The 22077-nt window shown below is 38.5% G+C and overlaps 1 protein-coding gene across 2 annotated transcripts in view; it reads left to right on the top strand.

The window, feature by feature from the left end:
- emilin1a (elastin microfibril interfacer 1a) overlaps positions 1 to 20124 on the top strand; it is a 21371-nt gene extending 1247 nt beyond the window's left edge. Inside the window, exons 1-8 of one of the 2 annotated variants that reach the window (XM_034313868.2) lie at positions 8440 to 8738; positions 10121 to 10240; positions 11938 to 12125; positions 13799 to 15895; positions 17908 to 18024; positions 18121 to 18138; positions 18402 to 18536; positions 18698 to 20124. In XM_034313868.2, the coding sequence (XP_034169759.2) occupies positions 10143 to 10240; positions 11938 to 12125; positions 13799 to 15895; positions 17908 to 18024; positions 18121 to 18138; positions 18402 to 18536; positions 18698 to 19029 (2985 nt within the window). In that variant the 5' untranslated portion in view covers positions 8440 to 8738; positions 10121 to 10142 and the 3' untranslated portion in view covers positions 19030 to 20124. Of the gene's footprint in view, positions 1 to 8439; positions 8739 to 10120; positions 10241 to 11937; positions 12126 to 13798; positions 15896 to 17907; positions 18025 to 18120; positions 18139 to 18401; positions 18537 to 18697 lie in introns of those variants that run through there. The other variant, XM_026946961.3, reaches the window with a different exon arrangement.
- The last annotated feature ends 1953 nt before the right edge of the window (positions 20125 to 22077 follow it).

The raw sequence follows: 22077 nt of genomic DNA, 5'->3' as shown, positions 1-22077 counted from the left end.
TAGAGTAAAGAATTTTTCAGTAAAGGTGTCCCACTAAAAAAAAAAAAAAAAAAAAAAAGTAGAGTTTCAAGAAGATTCCAAGAAGTGCCACTCTACACATGTTTGGTATTTCTTGGTTTTTGCTTTTGAATAGTGTTAGAGAGATTGTTGGATTATATGACACTGGGAAGATGATTAAAAAGTGACAGAAAGAGTAAAAAATTTCAAAAGCAATATTTAGCACTTTAGCAATATTCACCCTACTAACACACCCCCTCACTACAGCCGAGAAGTAGGTCTATAAGTATTACCATTAAGTCATAATAAGGTTCACGCAAATTCTTTGTATATATTTTAAACAATACATTTAATAAAAGTGCGAAAATGTGTCGGATAAATCAATGTAGCCATTGGAGTCAAGTCTTCAAAAGTCGTGTTAAGACTTTAGCCCAAATAATCATAAAAGTGGTGTTAAGGTTACTGTAGCGTAATTGTTCTTCACTTCTGCCAGTAGTAAAAGACTGACTGGCTGTTTGTGCATGTTTAATGTGTGCTGATTCATTATTCGTAGTCATGTTTTGCGACACGTACACCCACCATTCTCACTCCATTACTTGTGGAAAAAGGTCCAGTAATACAGATTATAATAAGATAATATACAGATATTCCAAATTTAGTTGACTGTAATAGGCTTAGCCTGCAGGGGTGATAAAATTTTTTTATTTTTGACCAGAATAACCCCCTCAGGCTGATTTATTTAGCAAACAAACTATAAAAATACACTAATATTTTGCTATTAATAACATTTGGACACCAAATGTTTTTTTTTTTATATTACCCATATGATTTCCAACACTGTAACAAATTTAGAAAATTCGAAAACAGACCCGCTTACTACACTTCATTCACAACCATGTGTCTCAAGGGTATTTTGTGCTTTGCTGTGCAAGGTTGAAGCACTTCTACGTCATCGGGACACGTCCACAGAAGATTAGCGGCAAGTTTGAAACTATTCACCAACCAGCAGACCAATCTCCAAAGGGTGGGCGAAAAAATATTGCGACAGATATTGCATGTGAAATGCGTGTTGATAGAATTCAGCAAGAAAAATACAGAAGAGCTCGTGAGAACTGTCTGTTTAAATTAAAACAGAATGCAATAAAACAGCAAGGTTTCTGTTAGAGCTGCACATATTTCCAACAACTTCTCAGCTGTTAAAGGACTTACAAAGTTGTTTTTCTGTCAAAACTAAAGAAAATGAATACATTTTGACCACACTTTGAAAATATGTGGTCAAATATGGATGCTTGATTGACAGCTACTTCAAGTATAACAGCAGTATTGCCAAATTTGTGCCACCCGTGCGCTTCTACTTCTTTCCTTCATGTCTGTTTCATAGCTACTCGCTACCACTGTTTCATTTTGTTTTAAATGATTTCTTCTTTTCTATGAGAAATAAGTTATAGACATGTGATATAATCTGCAATATACCATTGTCTTATCATGCCTCATAACTATGTCCGATTGACCATAATATCGTCTGTGGCTTGGGGTTGGTGTATACAGTGGGGTCCAAAAGTCCGAGAGCACTAGTGAAAATGCTTCTATTTTGCATTCTTTTCAAATTTAATACAACAAATTTTCATTACAGATTATATTATTGACAACAACTTGAGTGAAAAGTAGAATCTTTGAAATATTTTCATGAATTTCAGAGTTTCTTAGTATGTGGTACGTCCCGTTTTTGCTTTAATGACAGTGTGCACACGAGCTGGCATGGACTCCACAAGTTTGTTCAAAATCTTATGATACATTTTAGATCAAATGCATCGGAGTGTCGTCTGAACACACGCTTCAGTAGAAGAGATTAGACGTGAGGAAAATCTGACCTTTTGTACAAAGCACTTAACATGGTCATTATCACTAATTTGCTTACATTTAAATAGGGACCCAGAAATAGTGCCGAATATTAAATATTCAAGATATTGAACATTTACTTTCTTTGTTTCCAATTTTAAATGAAAGAAAAAAAATCCCAGATTTTCAAAATGGTCTCAGACCTTTGGATCCCGCTGTATGTAACGTGTGTTGTGTACACAGTTCGTCATTTTTAAAATGAATTACCCATTAACAAGGTTAGGAATGCGGGTAAATAAACCCAACAGATTATTAGCTGTAACTAAGCTCATTATAAAACTGAAATAAAATTATATAAATTATGCATGCATTTGATCTGTGAGCAGAGCACAAATACTTATTGAATTATTGTATAATGAAGTAGCCCTGATAAGTGACATTGTTTTGTTTTCTTAATTTAAACCATGTTCTTGCTTTATGTTCTTGTCCTGTTCAAGGCTTTCTGTGTTTGGCAGCACAGACAAGGAAAACTAAGATACTTTAGAAAAAGTCGTTTTGTTGTCTTGCCCACGAAGTCAGACAACAAGGCTATTAAGGTAGGATATAGGGTATAGGATACAAAATAGATACAAAAAGGAAACATATATTATAAGATCCAGTTTATTTTTGTCAATCTTAAACCTGCAGACAGCACGTTTTCCCACAGATGTTTAAATCATCTAACCTGATAACAGGTCTTCTGCTGTTGTAGCTCATCCACCTCAAGGTTTGATGTGTTCTGCATTCTGAGATGCTTTTCTGCTCACCGTGGTTGTAAAGAGTGATTATTTGAGTTACTATAGACTTCCTGTCAGCTCAGACCAGTCTGCTCATTCTCCTCTGATCTCTCTCATCTACAAGGTGTTTCAGCCTGCAGACCCTCTGCTCACAGGATGTTTTTTGTTTTTCGCACCATTCTGTGTAAACTCTAGAGACTGTTGTGTGTGAAAATCCCAGGAGATCAGCAGGTTCTGAAACACTCAAACCAACCCAACATCCATGCCACAGTTAAAGACACAGAGATCACACTTTTTCTTTGTTCTAACGTTTGATGTGAACATTAACTGAAGCTCTTGACCTGTATCTGCATGATTTTATGCATTGTGCTGCTGCTACATGATTGGCTGATTAGATAACTGCATGAATGTGCAGGTGTACAGGTGTTCCTATTAAAGTGGACGATGAGTGTGTTTCTTACTTCTTATATAGAAAGAAGTCATCTTTGGTCGTGGCACCACAAACTAACTATTTATGTATTTACAAAATACCATCATTTCTATGAAGAATGCAGATTAAAAGAAGAAGTGGAAGCAGCTGTGATGTGGAGAGCCGAGTACGGAACAGTCACTAATGTCTGCCCAAAAGTTGCCAAAGGGGTTTAAAAAGTCACCAAATCTCACTAAGTAAACAACACTGGGTACTGAATACTTTTAGAGCAGTGTATTCAGTAACCAGCTGTAAATACCACCCAACCCTGACCATAAATGAGCAAATTTGAAATCCGTAGCAAAAGCATAAATGCTATCAGTGTTTCCATCAAAATGACAGAGCTGTTTGTAAAGCCTGCCCTTTTTTGGCTTTCGTTGTCAAGAGCACAGTGTACAGTGGGATTACTGTCAGAGGCCTTAGCCGCACCCAGGAGCAGAGATATTCTGTTCTTTTTTGAGAAAGAATGCCACTTCTGAGCGTCTATTGGATTTTATTTTAACAGATGTGTGAAATATTACATGGCTAGCAGTAGCAGTAGCTCTTAACTCCCCTCTCTCTCTCCTTTGGCATTTTAAGTGCTTAGGCCTGGGATTGGGTTTCAGATGGATATGTTCTCAGTTGGGTTTCTGATGGACCATGCTCATATTTTGGTAATTCACCGTGTGTGATAGAGGCATGTGTAAAACCAACTCTTTAATCCTATAACTACATTTGGATACAATCAACTGTCTTGTTTGGCAGAAGAAACATCTGTCAAGAGGTGAAGTTTATCTCTGGGTTTTGTGCCAGTCACAGAGTTTAGACAATCTGTAGTCTGTAGAAGTGGACAATATTTTGTACCATCTGGCTGTCTGATACTTAGTAGTCCATTGGTTCCCAAATACCTTTTCACATTACCCTATACATCCTCTGGCCCTCTTTAAGGGCTTGGTAAAAGTCGAATGAGGTTTGTTAGGAGAAGGGATTATCTGAAACTTTTCAGGGAAGTGGAATGAGATATAAGAACACACTGTTACGTGGTTTAAAACTTGACCAAGCCCAATCCTGATTGTCTAGTGAAAATTCATTTGGTGGTAAAGCACTAGCAAAGTAGAAGCTGATAAAAACAGCAGGACAGAAAAAAAAACCAAAAACAAAAAAATGGTCTTTCTCAGAAAGAAAGCGGGGGGGAGGGATGTATGACAGGAAACCATCATTATGAAACTTAAGAAGTGTTTAGACCTTTAGTTTCAGTTGGCTATATTCAGAGTTCAGTTAAGCATGTGTAGGCAGGAATTAATACCAGAGTTACATAGATCAGACTTCAGACGTGGACTTGGATCAAGCACAATTTTTGTGCAATATCGGCATGAGTGAGGAGCAATATTAAATCCAGCGCCACTGTATGGCACTTTGATGTAACCACAATTGTAAATGACTCAAAAACCTAAGGAATGTCATTTAAGGCCAATATTAAATACTTAAGTATGACACTATTAATTAATAGTATTGTTCCTTTAAAGTCCATGAAAAAGTTTTTTTTTTTTTTTTTTTCACACAGAGGATATCTCATATTCAGAGATGGTGCTTGAGGACTGAATTTTTTTTATTGATAAAATTATGAACTACACTTGAATTGTAAGTGCAGCAGATGAATGCTATATCAGCTTATCCTTTTTTTTTCATCAAATTAATAAAAACACTGGCCTTTTCATATTAAGTCAAGAACTCAATATAGGAAATTAAAATAAAATGTGATAAATAGCCTATATCTGTGCACACATTACAATTTCATGACCAATTTAGTATCTCTTTACAATGCGTATACAATTAACTGTGGGTGCACAATACAAAAAATAACAATAAAATGCAAAATAATATAATGTGCTGGATCAAGTGCTATTTTAAAGACTTCCCAATAATGAAGGTGGGAGCCATATTGTTAAATTAAATCAATTTTGTAGTGATTAATGTGATGATTACAACTAGGGCTTTTCATGCAGCAAAATATTGGCAATTTACTGGACTCCTATTAGATGTTTATTTCAATGCTTGCCATTGTCTCATTCATATATTATTACATTAGTCTTCAAAGTCAGCAAAGGGGAAAAAACACTATCTCTTTCTTCAGTCTGCATTTTCTGAGGCTTAAAGGTGGTCTAGAGGGAATTACAAGAAAAATCTCAGACAGTTCTACTCAAGAAAAATCTGGAAACCTTGAAGTGATGAACTACATGCGAGGGATTTGCATAATCTGAGTGGGGAACCCAGATCATCAACTTAAGCCAATGCATATCTCTTGTATGTGAATATGAGTAACTTTGGCTGTATAAATACTGATGAGTAAGAGTCCAGGGATGAGCTCAGGGCAGTCTTTATGATTACAACAACAGTTCTTTGAAGCTACAAGTCTACAGAATCCATTCAAAATTATCCACTGAACACATCCTAGATGAGAAGAGGACCTTCTCAGACCCAGTTTTACCTAAATAGGAAATCACTAGTTATATATGTACCTGTAGTCCTGTTAACATTGGATAACCAACAGGGGCGGTGAATATCACCTGGACACTTTTTGTGCATGCATGACCTTATGATGTAATAAATATGAAGTAATAAACACAGTTGTCATACAGCCATCTTTTCCTGGAAACTTCTTACCGAGTTCCCACCAGATTGGCGCTGATTCTGAATGAAAGGGAACCCTGGCTAATGTATGCCACTATGTCATAAATAACTGATTCAACCTAGGACTGACTGAAAAGGTGTTTGGAGATGAACACACAGTGATGCCCAGGTAGCAGCAAGTCAGAATTCCTGCAGTGACATTCCTCTAAGTAATGCCCATGAAATTGAGATGTTCCTCATAGAGCAGCATGTCAGAAAGGATGGGTGTTGAGTCCACCTGTGTGCAATGGTGATGACGTCAACCACCTAGTGGGCCAATCTGTGTTTAGACAGGGGAGCTGTCTATGGCTTTTCTCCATGGCAAACAGTTGAAGCTGCAGTCCTATACACATAGTACCAGAAGGCACATATAGGACATGGACTGCTTTGAGGTTAATGGACCTCTCTGTTCATCCAGGACAACAGATCTACTTTGGCGGTCCAGTTACTAGTGAAACCTGGCCATTTTGGGATCACAGGCCCTAATTACTGTATTCTTTGTATTCTGCAGAAACAGTGGTAGATGTGGGATTGAGCATCATGACAGTGAGGCCAGTAATGGGCCAGTGCATCCTGTCCCAGCAGACTGTCAATTTGACATTGGTGAAAGAGTCCACTTGTGCCTTGCCAAGCCTTTCACAGATTTGAGTTTGGAACTGCTCCCACATTCTCCAGACCATATCTGCTGCATTTATGTCAATGTGTCTGCTCCCCAAATGTGCTGTTCCATGAGTTCCTGTCAGTGAAGCTAACTCTTGGTGGCAGAGAGTGCCGTCTGCCCTTGTGCCAGCCTGGTGATCTGAAATTCACAACGTGAATTCTAAACAGACCAGCATGCACCAATGTCTCAGAATCAGTAAGAAGAATTTGTCCTCAATTCCAGCTAATTGTTTTAATATACAAGCGGGCTTCACACACCCCCTGGGCCTCAGTGGCACGACACTGTCTTCCAGCCATTGAGGGAGGAAGGTCCTTTAAAACAGATCCCTATCATGAGAAACGCTGAGCTAGAGCTCAGTGCAGCTGTATCAGCAATCTTAGTGTCCTCTACAGGAGCCAGTAACACGCATAGTGACCTGCCTAAATTTGATTGGCAAGGACCAAGTGTCCCAGCAATGAATTGTGTTGCCTTCTTGGGTGTTAGGAAGCTTTTTTTTGAGTTCACCATGAGACTGAGCACCATAATGTGTGTGCGATGAGTGGACATGTCCCTGATGGCCATCAGAGGTGACAGAGCTGAAGAACATTAATAGCATTAGAGAGAGGCCAAAGGGTAGGACTTGGAATGCCTGTCCTAGGGCTATGGGGATGTAGAAATATGCAGCATGCAGATCCACTGTCATGAACTGGTCCTGTGGTTGCAAGAGATGGCCTTAAAATGCAAAAGGGGAGAGCTTTTAGGAACCAGACTTGGACAGAGCACCATCCTTCTTCTGAGTGTGTTAAGTAGAACCATTTGTTCTGAATCATGGTGTCTGCTTTTTCTATAACACCTCAAGAGGGTTCAAGAGGGAATGAAGTTCTTGAAGTTTGTGCCCCTGTGACATTATCATCAGGACCTACTGACCCAGTCGCTATCAAGTGAGGAATGTTGTCATCTGTAAAGTGTCCTGCCAGCATGCCGCTGTCTCTCATGGATGGACTCCATGGGACTCTTTAGTGGTGGGGGTGCACAGGAGCTACATAGGAGCAAGGCAGACTGCACCAAACACACCTGGCACCATGCATAAACCAGATTGGTGGAGACCTGTTCCATGTGCTGGCTTAGGTGTCCCACTGATAGGAGAGGGTTTTTAATCAGCTCCTCCACAGAGGGGTTGATAGCTGTTTGATAGCTAATGAATTGCCTGTGCAATATTGGAAGATCTCAGCAAAATATCCTCAGTGATTTCACTACTTCTCTCCTTTTTAACCACTGATTATGTTTTTATGTTTAATAAGATCTGAATAACCTTGATTCTGTTATAGTTAATATTAACTGAGTAACCTCTGCTTTTGGATGTGAAGACCAACCTGAGCTAGGATTGTTCTGATATCGACAACCCTTGTGATGGTTTTGATCACATACGAATGTATGTCCAAATGTAGACCTGGATTGACAAAGTAGGTCAGCATGTGAGTGTTGATTTTGGATGAGCTCTTACACTTAATTGACAGATATTTATTACTGCGGAGTAGAGAAGAAAGCTGACCCCAAACCAGTAGACCCTATTCAAAGCCTAAGCTGCTTTGTAACAGGCGTCATTTCAAGGGTGATTTCAATGGTGAGTTCCATGCATCCATGGCCAGAAAGAGCAGGGGCACTGGCCTGATTTTGTCTTTCAAAGAGGCTGTCACTGTTTTGCTCAGTAGGGTGGGAGAGGCAAAATCAGACAAGACACCATCAAAGAGGACTTAAGTCTGACCTATATGCCTTTTGTTGACCTCTAGACCTTAGCTTTCTAATCAAAACAAATGGGAAAATAAAACTTTTGACAGGCCTTTGAAGACTTTGTATACTATAATCATGAAGAGCTTTATGGTAAATTAACAGATCACAGAGGTTGCAGCTCTTAAGTAGCTGTTTATCAGTTAGCCCATGCTTATGCTTCTTTTCTGGCGCACGAGTGTGTGAATGCTTTATACTGCCGTCCATCACTAAGTCAACATTTTTTTGTTAATGTATTTATAGGAAATGGCCCTTGAAGCAGGATTTGCAGCATTGTGATGGTGTGGCCAGTCTTTGTCATAAGATAAGTTTGCTTGTATATAAAAGCAATATGCTGATAGGTGTTGCCTGCTGGATTGATAAGATAAACTGCCCCTACGTGTGAATGTGTGTGTGTGTGTGTGAATGTATGTGTGTGTGTGTGTGTGGGTGTGTGTGTGCATGGTGCCCTGCAATGGACTGTTGTCCTACCCGGGATGATTTCACACAGGACGACACAGACATGATGGTTTCCTAGACTAAGCTTTAGTAAGGAACCTCTCTAACAAGCAAATGACTGATGTTGAAAACCATAACAAAGGTAATCAATCATATTTTTACCTCTGCATAGTGCTTATTTGATCATTCAACCATTAAAATAGTTGAAGTAGGGTAAAGGGTGGTTTAAAATAGCAGATGATCTAAGGGTAGTGCTTAAACAGGATGGGCGGATACCTGAACCACAAACAAATATGGTGATAACTGCAAAAAGTTGTTGGCAAACCCCAAACTGTAAAATGTTATTCCTGTGTGGTCAGCAGAGAGAGATTTGCTGCTAGAATAAGAGGAATCTGTGTTTAGTCATTGTTGAGGGGAAAGGGAGGGCAGGGGTTTGGTAATGAGTGATACAAAAGATATTTATGGATCCTGCGTGTCATGCCGAGAACAGAACAGATATTTTGGTGGGCTGGGACTCAAGGGAAAAAAAGGAATAGCACCATTACCATTCCACCACACGTTATACTAGCCGTGTACACATACACACACACGAACCCCATGTAGCCAAGTCTTAGGCACATGTAAAGCATGGAGATTTCAGCTGCACAGTTGAAGATTGAAACATCGCCTGGTCTTTTTCCAATGTTCAGCCTCAAGGTGTGACATGTCATGTGGTCTGAGATGCTGTTCTGCTCATCGTGGTTGTCACATATGGTTATTTGTGTTACTGTAGCCTTTCCTGTTAGCTCGCACCAGTCTGGTCATTCTCCTCTGACCTCTCTCATCAACGAGAGCATTATATATTACCTCATTCTTCATCACTTAGCAGATCAACACTTCCTCTCTCAAGTACATCTATGCGATTGGCACCGGCACTTGCACCCAAACTTTTATCTAGTTCATCATAGAAGAGACAGCTATCCTTTATGTAAACACATTCCCTGCCAACCCTACAGGCAGTCAACCTCTTACAATTTTCCTGTAGCCCGAACCCCTCTATTCACCCCATACCATAGTGGGGGTGCAGTAGGAGTGAAAAGATCACCTAAGAGTGATGAACCAAACATAATCCACTAACTATTATGTATAACAGTTGTGCCTCACTGAAGCGGATCTTGGATAATGGCACAGCCAGGCAGAAACCCTTGTTGCAACTTTCATGACTTCACTCCAGGCGTGCTTCTTTGTCGTATTAAATATAATCATTATTATATATGTTGACCAAGAGGCATTTGTCCTGTCTGAGGGATAAAGGCAGGGGCTCAGGCTCCCCCCTGGGGTTGATCTTTGCATCTGCCTGCTGTGTGTCTCGTCTGGGGGAAAACAAAATGGCTGCTGTGACCTTTTTGTCAGCCATGTCTAATCAGAGTTGGGGAATAGGCAAAAGTCACAAGATGTTGATTACCCTTAATTTGTGTGGGTGAGTATATTCAACAGTAACAGTAACTTGCTGTATTTCTCTATTTGTGCCATGTCTATCAACAGGAATTGGTGTGCCTATGTGGTGATGAAATCTGTTAGTTGTGTTATGGAGGATGGAGTGGAGACCTACGTGAAGCCTGAGTACCAGCATTGTGGTTGGGGCCAGTGCTCTCAGGTTGTGGTGTAAGTATTGTTTGTTAGAAATATAGAGCTTGTTCTTACTCACCATTATGCCTCTCTCTTGGACAGGTCAATGTCCTCATAGAGCACTGACTTAGCATACAAACATAAATTGTACATTTTTAAATTTGTGAAGTCTTCATACTTGCACATAACATGAGCGTGTATCCACTAGTGTTGCATGAACCGAACCAGAATGTACAGAACGAATCAGACCAAAAAGCAAAGGAGGCTTCCATGTTCTGTAGGAATAAAAAAATAGACACAGGCGTAACTTTGTTTTGAAAAGTGCGAGGGAAAAAAGAAACCTTCTCACTGAAGTCAGTTCTCACTTCACAAGCTTTTCACAAGTTTTTTCACTCTTCTGTATTCAGCAGCATCAAGTGGATCATGTACTGAGCCATTTAAATTTAATCAGTCTTTAATTCCACATTTCTATTAATCATGGAATGAGGGATCAGATCTTTAGATGTCTTTTTATTGAGTTGCTGTGGTTTACATCACCTTATGTATCTTTACTGGGAGGAAGTTAGAAGAAAAAACAAAGTAAAGAGCTCAAAAGAAACAAGAAAGTGTTTAGGGCCAAATTTGACCCATTTTTAAATTCACTGCAGTGTGCCACAGCATCATGGATGGCATCTCTCTGAGAGCTCATAAACTTATTACGAACTTTCTAAAGGAGGAGAGGTGCCTCCATCCTCCTCCATCCATTTAAATATGAAGATATTAAAATAAGAATGCATTAAATATGAAAATAAGGTTTTAATAATAACAGCACATTTTTGCTGGATTCAGAAGCAATTCTAAACAATGCAAATATTTCTTAAAACTTGATACATCTTAAAATGTTTCATTCATTTGTATTAAGAAAATCTGTCATTTATTGCTATTCCTATTTATTCCTATCTCACATGCCTTCTTGCTTTCCCAACTTGACATCAGACACATTCTGGCCGACAGACGCAGAGACGCTTTGCTTTGAATATGAAAAGCGGTTTCCCTGTGTGATGTCCACAATCACCTGGTTATATTAGATATATTTTTTAATTCACTTGATTCACATGTAACTGACCTTTACTGCAATTTGGCCTTTTCACGTGCTGTTACACTGTTAAATAATATATATTTTTACTGGCATAGACATCAAAATAACTTCCTTGTCATTGTTTACTCGGCATTTCAGCTGTGTGTGAGAGTTATGTTCAGTGTTTCCGAAACGTTTGTAAAACTGGTGGAAATTTAGTTTGGTTTGGCTTACGCAAACATTTACATACACCTTTACTAAACGGTTGATAAATGAGGCCCATAATTGGTGTGTTTTTAATGTCTGCATGTACTTTGCCAGATTTTCTCTCCTTCTGAAGCTTTTAAACTAACATTGTAGTGTTAGTTCTTTTAAAACTGTGTTCCTGTTTGAACCGTCTCTTTATACCAGTAGGTATAAAATGAATGAGTACCTAGAGGTAGTGTTGAATGATCCTAAGCGATAGGAGAGATGCATGTTAATTAAAATATTATAACCATTTTCATACAGTCCTCAGACTGGTCTAAGAATTCAAGCAGTTTTATATGTCTTTTTTTTTCATTGCAACATGCAGTACAAGATGTTTAACATGACATCTTATGACAACTTTGGTATTATATAAGCATTTCCACTGTTCACTGAATGTGTTTAAATCTATAACTTTCTTACTCAATAGATATCGGACATACAGAAGACCGAAGTACAAGATTGCTTACAAAATGGTGACAGAGATGGAATGGAAGTGTTGTCGTGGTTACTCAGGTGAAGACTGCAGCAATGGCCCCAGTGGCAACTCACAGTTCAACAACAGTGGATCTTCTACATCTGGATTTAGTACTGGGAATGAACAGAGAGGTGGAGAAGGTACAGAAATTTTACTGCTGAACATGTGACCTTGGCTTTAGAGAAACTCATTTTATGGTATAATGTTATAATATAATATAGACCCTACTAGTTCCACATATGGTTCTATATAGTTAGTTGTGCTTACATTACATTTTTACCTCTGTACTTTAGCATATTGGATTTAAACATTGATCTAATTAATGTTTGTGGTTATGTATGTAGTGGCCTTGTTCACACTTGGTATTAACGTCTGTCTCGAGTGATCCAATCACAAGTACAGACGGCCAAAATACATAGCTGTTTACACCTGGCATTTTGAAAGTGTCTCCAGTGAGACTTGTGATCGGGTTTCATATATCATTTCCACTGGAGGAAATGTGTCATGCACATTTATTATGTCAGTCTTCTGCTGTATTTGTTTTCAGGCAGAAATGTCCCGCGAATCATATCTCATATATATGTACGGGCTGTGATTGCGTGGTCAAAACACAGAGACACATTGGAGCCTGTTCACACCTATGCTTAGCACTGTCCACTTACAATCGGATCACCCAGGATGCATGTTAATGCCAGGTGAACGAGGCCTCAATTTCTCCTCAGCTGTGTACTGCATTAATAGTATTATTTTTCATCACCTGACCTCTATAGAAGCATCCAATAACACCAGGTCTGACTTGACAGACAGGGCTGTGCATCCAGTGAGGTTTGACAGTCATGCCCCGCCTGTAGACGTATAGGCCCTGCCAGTGCTTCCCAGTCTCAGTAGACAGGAGTCCCATTTTATTTAGATTTGAAAATATTTTAGCACCCTAAAAAGTGGTCTGAAGATCCATCCAATTAAGGGTGAAAACTGTTCAAGCAAGAAGTACTTTTTCCAATTCATACAAACAACAAGTGACCAATTCAGTGCAATATTCCACACAGATTAAAAAGCAAAAAAAGCTTATTTAGTGCCCTATACAGGCACATTATCATCTCAATCCTTTAAGTTGGAATGCTAATTTGAATTTGCAAAGAGAAACATCGGTCTTGTACATTTTCATGACTTCATTTCATCTGTTTCTTTATTTTTTTTTTATCTCAGAATGAGAAAGCCCTTTATTGGCCAAGTTCCTTCCCTTAGAAGGAGCTTGACAGTTGCTCCATTAACACATACTAATCGAAAAGTAAGCGAATTGAACAAATATCCCATTGTCACATTAAGCTGTGCATCCAGTTTACTATGTCGGAACATGAAATTAACAAAAAATGAAAAGATAAATGTCTTTGTGGCTGTGTCAGTCATTTTTGCGTTTGTAGTCCTGCCTATGCTGTAATTTTCTGCTGTTGTTGGAACAAAACATTGGTCATATCTAGTTCATAGTGTAAAAAATAAGCTGTGCTGTATCAAGTGCTATTTTATAAGCTTGCAGACAATGTACGTGGGTGGAGATTATTTTTTACAGTATTATCATATTAGCCTAAACTGTGTTTATGCCACTCAATTATGGTTTGTTTTTTATTTGTAACAAAATAATCCTACAAACATGTTTCCAATTTAAGTTTGCAACTATGAATACAGCCCTTAGTCATTGTTTCATATCAGATCCAGTCTGGTTGTGTCATGATTTCTGGTCCAAGCCACAAATATCATGACACAATATAAATAATAGAGTTCCCATATTTAGAGAGTGTTTTTTTTTCTTCCTTAGGTAGAGGGGAGAGTGATAAAATCATACAACTTGAGGAGAAGATTCAGAGTCTGACTAAAGAACTCCGTGACATGCAGTCCACCTTACAGGGAGTGAATCAAAAAATACAAGAGGAGTCACGTTGGTCACAAGGAGTCCACATTGGTGGTCAGAACCCTGCTGATGCAGCCCACCCAGAAATGAGGGAAACCATTAACAGCATTCAGACCAAGCTGGATCTTCTTGACAACATGACACAAGTACATGACAGGACCCTCATCAGTATAAACAACCATCTGGTCAGTAGCAATAGTGCAGGCAATGAGCTAGACAGAGGAGGTCAATACAACACGCTGAAGGATGAGATTCTACGGGAGCTAGAACTTCGCATCACACTGTCCTGCTCTGCCTGCCAGAGCGGAGTGGAGACCGTCCGGCAGCAACAGCAGGAGGACAGGGAGAGAATCCGTGCCCTGGAAAAGCACATAAGTGTCATGGAGCAGCACCATAGGCAGACAGTGGAGGTCTTGCAGAGGGAGCTGGCCCACTCACAGAGCTGCTGTGACTCCATTGTGAACCTGGAGAGGCGGGTTGGTGCACTTGAAAAGAAGGTTAATTCCACTGCAGAATCATATGACATCCTACATGGGCGCATTGAGAAAGAGTTGAATGGAACTAATGGGAATATAAGACGAGGAAAGGTATCAGAGGAGAAGCTAAACAGCCGTCTGAGAGATTTGGAGCGTCGGCTGAACGGAACGGTGAGGAAAGCTGAGCAAAAATGCTCTCACACAGAGACCAGTATGAAGGAGCTACTGAAAAGAGAAATCAGCAAGATACAGAGCTCTGTCTTTAATCAAAATCATGATCATGGCCTTAGATTTTCTAACATTGAGCTCGACATGAGGGACGTAAAGATTTCCGTTGATGACCACAAGGATCGCATAAGTCAGTTGGAAAACAAGACGTCTGTCTTTGACAAAAAGTTGACGTCAGCAGTTGTTTTGTGTGCAGATACATGTGCAGCACAGAGCCAACTAAATAAGACTGAGGATACTGTAAAAACATTGGAATGGAAAATCATTGCCAACCAAGAAGACATCCAGAGGTTTGACACCAGACTGAAAGATCTCTCTGTGTCTGGTGACTCCATGATGAACCGCATTTCAGACCTAAGCCACAACGTTCAGGAAATCACGGCTCTGATGGGTGAGAATGGTGAGAATTTTAATAAGATTGTCACAGACGTGGAGATATTAAAAAATAACTGCAGTGTTTGCAGTTCTGCTTTCAGGGACATAGAGAATGAACTCAGCAACTTGAGAAACACAACCATCAGCACCTTTAAGAAATATCAAGGTGAATTCACCAACTTGCAAAGAAAAGTGAACTCTGGTGAAAGTGCATGCTCACAGGTCTGCTCCAACTTGCAGGAGGAAGTGGGCAAACTTAAAGAGGAAGTAGAGAAATGCCAGGACCAATGCCAGATTAGTATAACTGAACACCAGAAACACATTGATGGTCAGAAAGTCATAACTAGCACATTGGGAAGAGAACTCCAGTCCATTCAAGGTGAGCTCTCAGGAATCAAGCTGACCTTCAGCTCCATCAATGACACCCTGGAGGGACTAGGTAACACCATTCAGAGACATGGCAGCAGTATAACTAACCTGGGTATTTCGAAGAATGCAATCTTTTTACAGATCAACGAGATCCAGTCCGGGCTGGATGATCACATAGAGTACAGTCAGGAAGAGTTCAAGAACATTAGCCACAATATTGAGAAATTCAGTAGCAATCTGTTGGTGGAGATAGGTGAATGCAGACATGCTGGTGAGGGGCTGGAGAAGAGGCTTTTGAAAATGGAGAATGTTTGTGGCAGACTGGATTCACTTTCAGAGAATTTGCAGCAGATAAGGAATATAATAAGCGGACATGTTTCTGGACTTTGGACCTATGTTAATGGGCTCAATGCTACCGTCATTACTCAGGAAGAGGCCATACATAACATTGAGAGTATTCATTTGGAGAATATCCATGGCAAGATGAACGATCTCAACTCCACACTACTGGATTTTCTGAAAGAATTCCAGACCTTCACTGAGCAGGACTTTATTGGTACGTACCCAGAAATAATAAAAAGACAAATTGTGATAATAGTGGCTATGTCATTTGATACATAAACAAAACATTCTGCACTTAAGCTTCAAGAAGCAAAGCACTTCAATTGATAACTGGAATTATAATAATGGCTCCTGCTGTATAATAACTATATAAATGTACACTATATGGGTTATACAATGTAGACTTGTACCTATGGGAGAAACCTGTCATGAATGAACAATATACAGAAGATATAAAAAATTCTGCACACCCCTGTAAAAATGGCAGGTTTCTGTGATGAAAAAAAAATGAAACCAAGATAAATCATGTCAAAACTTTTTCCACCCTCAATGTGAAATTACAATGTATAACAATAAAGTGAAAAACAATCAGAAACATTTTAGGGAAAAATAGGAAAAAATGTAAAAAAACTTACAATAACCTGGTTGCATAAGTGTGCACGCCCCTAAAGTAATAAATTGTTGAAGCACCTTTTGATTTTATTACACCACTCAGTCTTTTTGGCTGTCATCTTGACTTGGCTATATTTTCTCACTCTTTCTTGCAAAAACATTCTAGATCCATCAAATTGTGAGGGCATCTCCTATGCACAGTCTGCTTCAGGTCACACCACAGAGTTTTAGCTGGATTCAGGTCTGGGCTCTGGCCATTCAGAAACATTGACCTTCTTTTGGTTAAGCCTTTCTTTTGTTGATTTGGATGTATGCTTTGGGTCATTGTCGTGCTAAAAGGTGAAATTCCTTTTCATCTTCAGTTTACTAGCAGACACCTGAAGTTTTTGCAAAATTGACTGTTATTTGTAGCTTCTCATGCCCCAGTTCTGACTGAAGAAAAGCAGCCCTAGAGCATGATGCTGCCACCACCATGCTTCACCATGGCTATGGTGTTCTTTTGGTGATGTGCTTGTTTTTTTTTGCACCAAACATACCTTTTGGAATTATGGAATTATTATAACCTTTTGAAATTGGTCTCATTAGGCCATAACACATTTTGCCACTGTGGTGATCCATTTTCTCTATTTGTTGATGATGGCCTTCACAGTGTTCCACAGTACGACAGTTTCCTTTCGACAGTGAGACCCTGTACAGGCTTTGTAAGCTCTTTGCAGGCCAAGAAGATGTGAAGAAAATCCTACAGAAACAGCTGGTCTTTCTTTGGGGTTAATCAAAATAATTTTATTGATGACAGCTGTATGATAATTACTTTGGAACATGAGATTGAATGTGATTGGCTCATTCTGAACACAGCCACATCCGCAATTATAAAAGGGTGTGCACACTTATGCAACCAGGTTATTGTAACTTTTTTATTTTTCCTATTTTTCCTTAAAATGTTTCTGATTGTTTTTCACTTCAATTTTTACACTTTGTAATTTCACATTGAGAGTGTAAAAAGTTCTGACATCATTTATCTTGATTTTTCATTTTCATCATTAAAAACCTGCCATTTAAACAGGGGTGTGTAGACTTTTTATATCCACTGTATACTGTAGAAATGTTAAGAACTTAGTATAGTCTATTAGTATAGTCTAATAGTATAGTCTTTTATATACATAAATGAAATATTGTATTGTGAAGCTACTTAATTTTGAGTAATATCAATATATAACAAGATTTTTAGTTTAAAGTTGGAGGAACCATGTGATGGGCTGCACATCCACAACCCTAACAAGGATTAAGTAGTTACTTAAAATGAACATACGAACAAACAAATTAACCAAGATAGAGCATCTCTTACAACCCTCTTGACATACTAGTATTCCAAACTGAAGGGAAGAAAGCGTAAACCAAGAGTCATATGTTTTGTCTCTCTATTAAAAACGACTCTTGTTAAACAACTATATTAAAACAGATGCAAATCCTATACAGTCTCAAATCAAGCTTTCAAAAATGACATTAATATTGTATTTAAACCTGTTACAGTTTTAGATATACAGAGAATGTTAAACAATTACGATAATATTTAAAGAATTTGTAATAGAAAGTTGTTTGCCTGTTTTATACCAGGACCTCCTGGACCACAAGGAGAGAGAGGTCGCCAAGGTATACCAGGTCCAACAGGGCCACCAGGAAGACAAGGTCCCCAGGGCATACCAGGGAGGGAAGGACCAATTGGTGAGCCAGGTACAAAAAAAACCCTGATTAAACCAGAAACTCTATGACTGTTTTATTTACAAGCTGTAATTAATTAAATCATTAAATGTCTGTTTTGCTTTGCAGGACCAAGAGGTGAAGAAGGTTAGTGTTTTAATCTTTTTGAGTCATTATCCTGCTCAGACACACAGATGAAATGCATAATGAAAAACAAAGAAAATGCTCTTAAAGACACAAATAAGACTTCACTGCCTTAGAGTGCAAAGCAGGAAATAGAAATATATTGGCTAACAATATAACAGATGGATTGGAAATGGGTCATAGTACTCAGGGGAGGCTAAATACACTGTCAGGGACATTGGCATGACAATCGTCTTTATAACGAGTGTGCTGTTTTCACCCAACAGGTCCTCCAGGAGAGGATGCAAAAGTCCCGCGGCTGTCCTTTTCAGCAGCACTTACACAACCACAGGTCGGTGCAGGCACCGTTGTCTTCAACAAGGTCTTTGTCAATGAACGGATGTCTTACAGCCCACGCACAGGTATGTGGGCATGTCGTTAAAATCATTGTCTTGCAAATAAGATCGTCTAGCGTCTCAAACTTTAGGAGTCAACCATTTGATTTTAAATATTATTTTGTTTTGCTAACTGTAACTGATTGAATGATGTCATTTATTAATGATAGTTGTGGATATTTTAACAGGCATATTCACGGCACCGGTGAGCGGACGTTATTTCTTCAGCGCAGTCCTGACTGGTCAGAAGAACATGAAGATAGAGGCAGTGTTGTCGAAGTCTAACTACGGTATTGCGCGTGGAGACTCGACCGGATACCAGCCAGAGGGTTTGGAGAAACCTGTGGCTGAAACAAGAAATTCTCCAGGATCTCTGGTCATTTTCAACATCATTCTTCCCCTAGAGGTGGGAGACACTGTGTGCATTGACCTGGTCACAGGGAAACTGGCTGATTCCGTCGAACCGCTTACCATGTTCAGCGGGATGCTGCTGTATGAGAATGTGGATGCTGTGTTATAAGGGTGAAATGTTATACTTAAAAAAGGAAAAACGGACTTGATGTTGAAGTACTTTTAAAAAATAAATTACATAAGCAACACTGTTGGGTGACACATTATGCATTATTTGTTATATTCAGGTTTTTTGTGCCACCTGTATATATATATATATATATATATATATATATATGGTGCAGGAGAGTGCTTTTTTCAAAGGATTTTGACTCTAACATTTCTATTTCAGCAAGTCAGTTATATATGTGTGTGTACTGTATGTGGGGGTGAACAAAGCTGTGTGTGTGTATGCTCAAGTCTCCATTCAATTTTCTCTGAAATGGCCATAATAAAGTGGTCCATATTATTTTATGCCTTCAAAACTCCATATTTGGGGAGAAAGATTTTTCCTGTGTGTCTACAATTCAATGAGCAAAAACAAACAAACAACAAAAAAAAAAGTTTCGTGTGCTCTGAACAAGACATTGATCATAAATGTCAGAAGCTATGAGAAAGCATGCTTTTGTAAACCACAGAATGTCAGGGTGCTGCTATTGGTTTCGTAACTGCTTTTAACTGTTGCCTCAACAATGAATTTTTACAAGATACATAGCTCACATATATTGCAGCTTTGAAGTTCACATTGTTTTCATGAGTTCGCGAGAGGAACATAAGGAACATCTTGTTGGTCCGAGACCAGTGGAAACCTTAATGCAAGGGATTTTACTTTTCACCATGACTGTTGTGAGAACAAACACTGACCTCTTGAACTAAATTAACCCAAAAGAGGGAAAAAAAGGAAATAGAGCCAGACCCTGTAAAGCCACTGGACTTGTTTCATTAAACAATAATTTTTCAAGGACATTGCTGGTTCCTTTATTTGACCTTTGAACTTTGATCATCAGTGTGAATCACTATGTATGTGCCACATATATTTTGTTTTATACTCTAAATGCCCATTGTTTCTATACAGTATTATTGTGCAGCAAATACAGTCTAAGCAATTATTTTGTCATCCAGATAGTCTGAAGATGATCTTTGAAAATGCTTTTTTTTTTCTCTGAATGTTGCCATTTCTAACTTTTTTAACATTTTGGAAAAAATACACCTTTATAGACATTTATTGTTTTGTGTGTTTGTGTTTGTGTGTGTGTGCACATGCATTTTATATATATTTTTTAAATAATGATAATGATTATCACATATTTTTGTACATGTAAAGTCTTGGATGCTGGAGTCATTAATATTACGGTGAAGAACAGTAGGCTAATTTGCTAATGATGGGTTATACACAGTAGTGGTTCTTTGCGTGGGTTCTGGGGACCTCAGGGTTCCATGAAGGAGAGCCAGGGAGTGTGTGAATTTTTTTTTCACTTTAGTTACAGTGATGGAAATCCATCATTATCAAAGTTACTATATTAAATATTGAGTTTTATTTATTAGCCTATTTGACTGGTCACTTGAATTGAATGGTTTTAATCCAAACCTCAATAATTCAGAAACAATTAAATAATGTCAGCTTGGCCCGATAGTGTGTCTGTCTTTGGAAAAATCAGGTATAAAAAAAGCTCCATGGCTCCAATAAATAAATATTACTGTATACATTTGAAAAATTAGCCAAATATTTGAATTGTCGGAGTTATGTTCAGAAAATAAATCTGTGCTGAAGGGGTCTGTGAAATTTATTTTCTAGTAAAAGAAGAACCTGGCTACAAAAAGATGGAGAACCGCTGATATAGACAGTACATTAATGTGGGATGTGTTTAGTGCTGGAGGCCTCTTGTGTCAAAAGCTGAAGTTTGCAGCAAGAATTACAGGTTTCAAGACACTCACTCAGTTCATGAGCTGGAACTATTTTCCCTCTATAGCATGTAAGTGGTCACTTGCAGGCTGCAGGATGCAGCACAATGTATGAAGATGTAGAAAAGGATGTAGCTGAAATTTTCTTGTGCAACTTGCACAGTCAAGTTCCTTCTTGCTTTACGTATGTAATTAGATTGCTAATTATCTTGGGTAAAGTAATGACTATTCTTATAATCAGCTTTGTCTCATGTTTAATTGTTTTGAAGTCAAAATGCAATGTTGGGAAAATGCTGCAGCATGAAGCCACTTGTTGATATGGCCATTACAATCAAGAAGCAACAGGAATTCTCCCAAGGGACCATGAGGAGGACAAAGTGGACTATGAGATGTTAAAAAAGTACTTCAGTCTTTTGAGAGTCTACTGTAGAAAGACACCAAAGACATGTCAGTGCACTTCTTTTTGTTCCTTAACCATTTTCCTCTGTTGTGATATTTCCACCAGGAATTAGTGTTTGCTCCAATTTCTCTAACGCTTTTTAACAATCCCATTTTATTACCGAGATTATTTTAAACGTCATTTTGATATTAATTTTAAAATATAAAATACAAAGCTAAATTTACGCCGTTACATCCATCTCTTACTTGCACTCTAATCTGGCATTAGCGAACAAAACTTAATTATGCAGCTTCTTTTGTGAGAGATGCTATTAGTTACTCACCACCTCGAGGATATATTACCATGTAAGCTGATATTAGCTTTAGCCCAGTAAAGAGGAATTATACCTGAGATGGGCAGAAGACGGTCATGATCCCATAGCATGATCTTTCACTTGCAAATTCAAAGAAATTAGCATGATTCATTCATATTTAGTATGAAAAGTTATAGAATAAATAAAAGAATGTTATCCTTGCTTCAGAGAAGACTCATAACATTAGCTAGCTTATTAGGATTTCAATAAGATTTTGTGTCACGCAACAGTTTCTGTGTTGATTTGGATGTATGTTTAGTGCCCTTCTTTACTGAAAGCCTCATTTATTGCCAAGTCTTAGGAACCTGCAGGCAGTGGAAGATCAGTGCTTGGTAAAATAAACCAAATCCTGGTACTTAACAGAATTCATGGCGCCTTCAGTCTTCACAAAAGCTCCTGGACCATTATGTCCAAAATGGTTTTATTAAAATATTAAACCCCTGAAGTAACTAACAGTAATTATACTGCAATTTTTCACATGCACAATTACATACTATTCTTATAATACTCCAACATGTTGCATG

Source organism: Pangasianodon hypophthalmus, chromosome 19 (assembly GCF_027358585.1).
Source record: "Pangasianodon hypophthalmus isolate fPanHyp1 chromosome 19, fPanHyp1.pri, whole genome shotgun sequence".
NCBI classification, from domain to species: domain Eukaryota; kingdom Metazoa; phylum Chordata; class Actinopteri; order Siluriformes; family Pangasiidae; genus Pangasianodon; species Pangasianodon hypophthalmus.
This window is presented reverse-complemented; position numbering and strand designations above follow the sequence as displayed.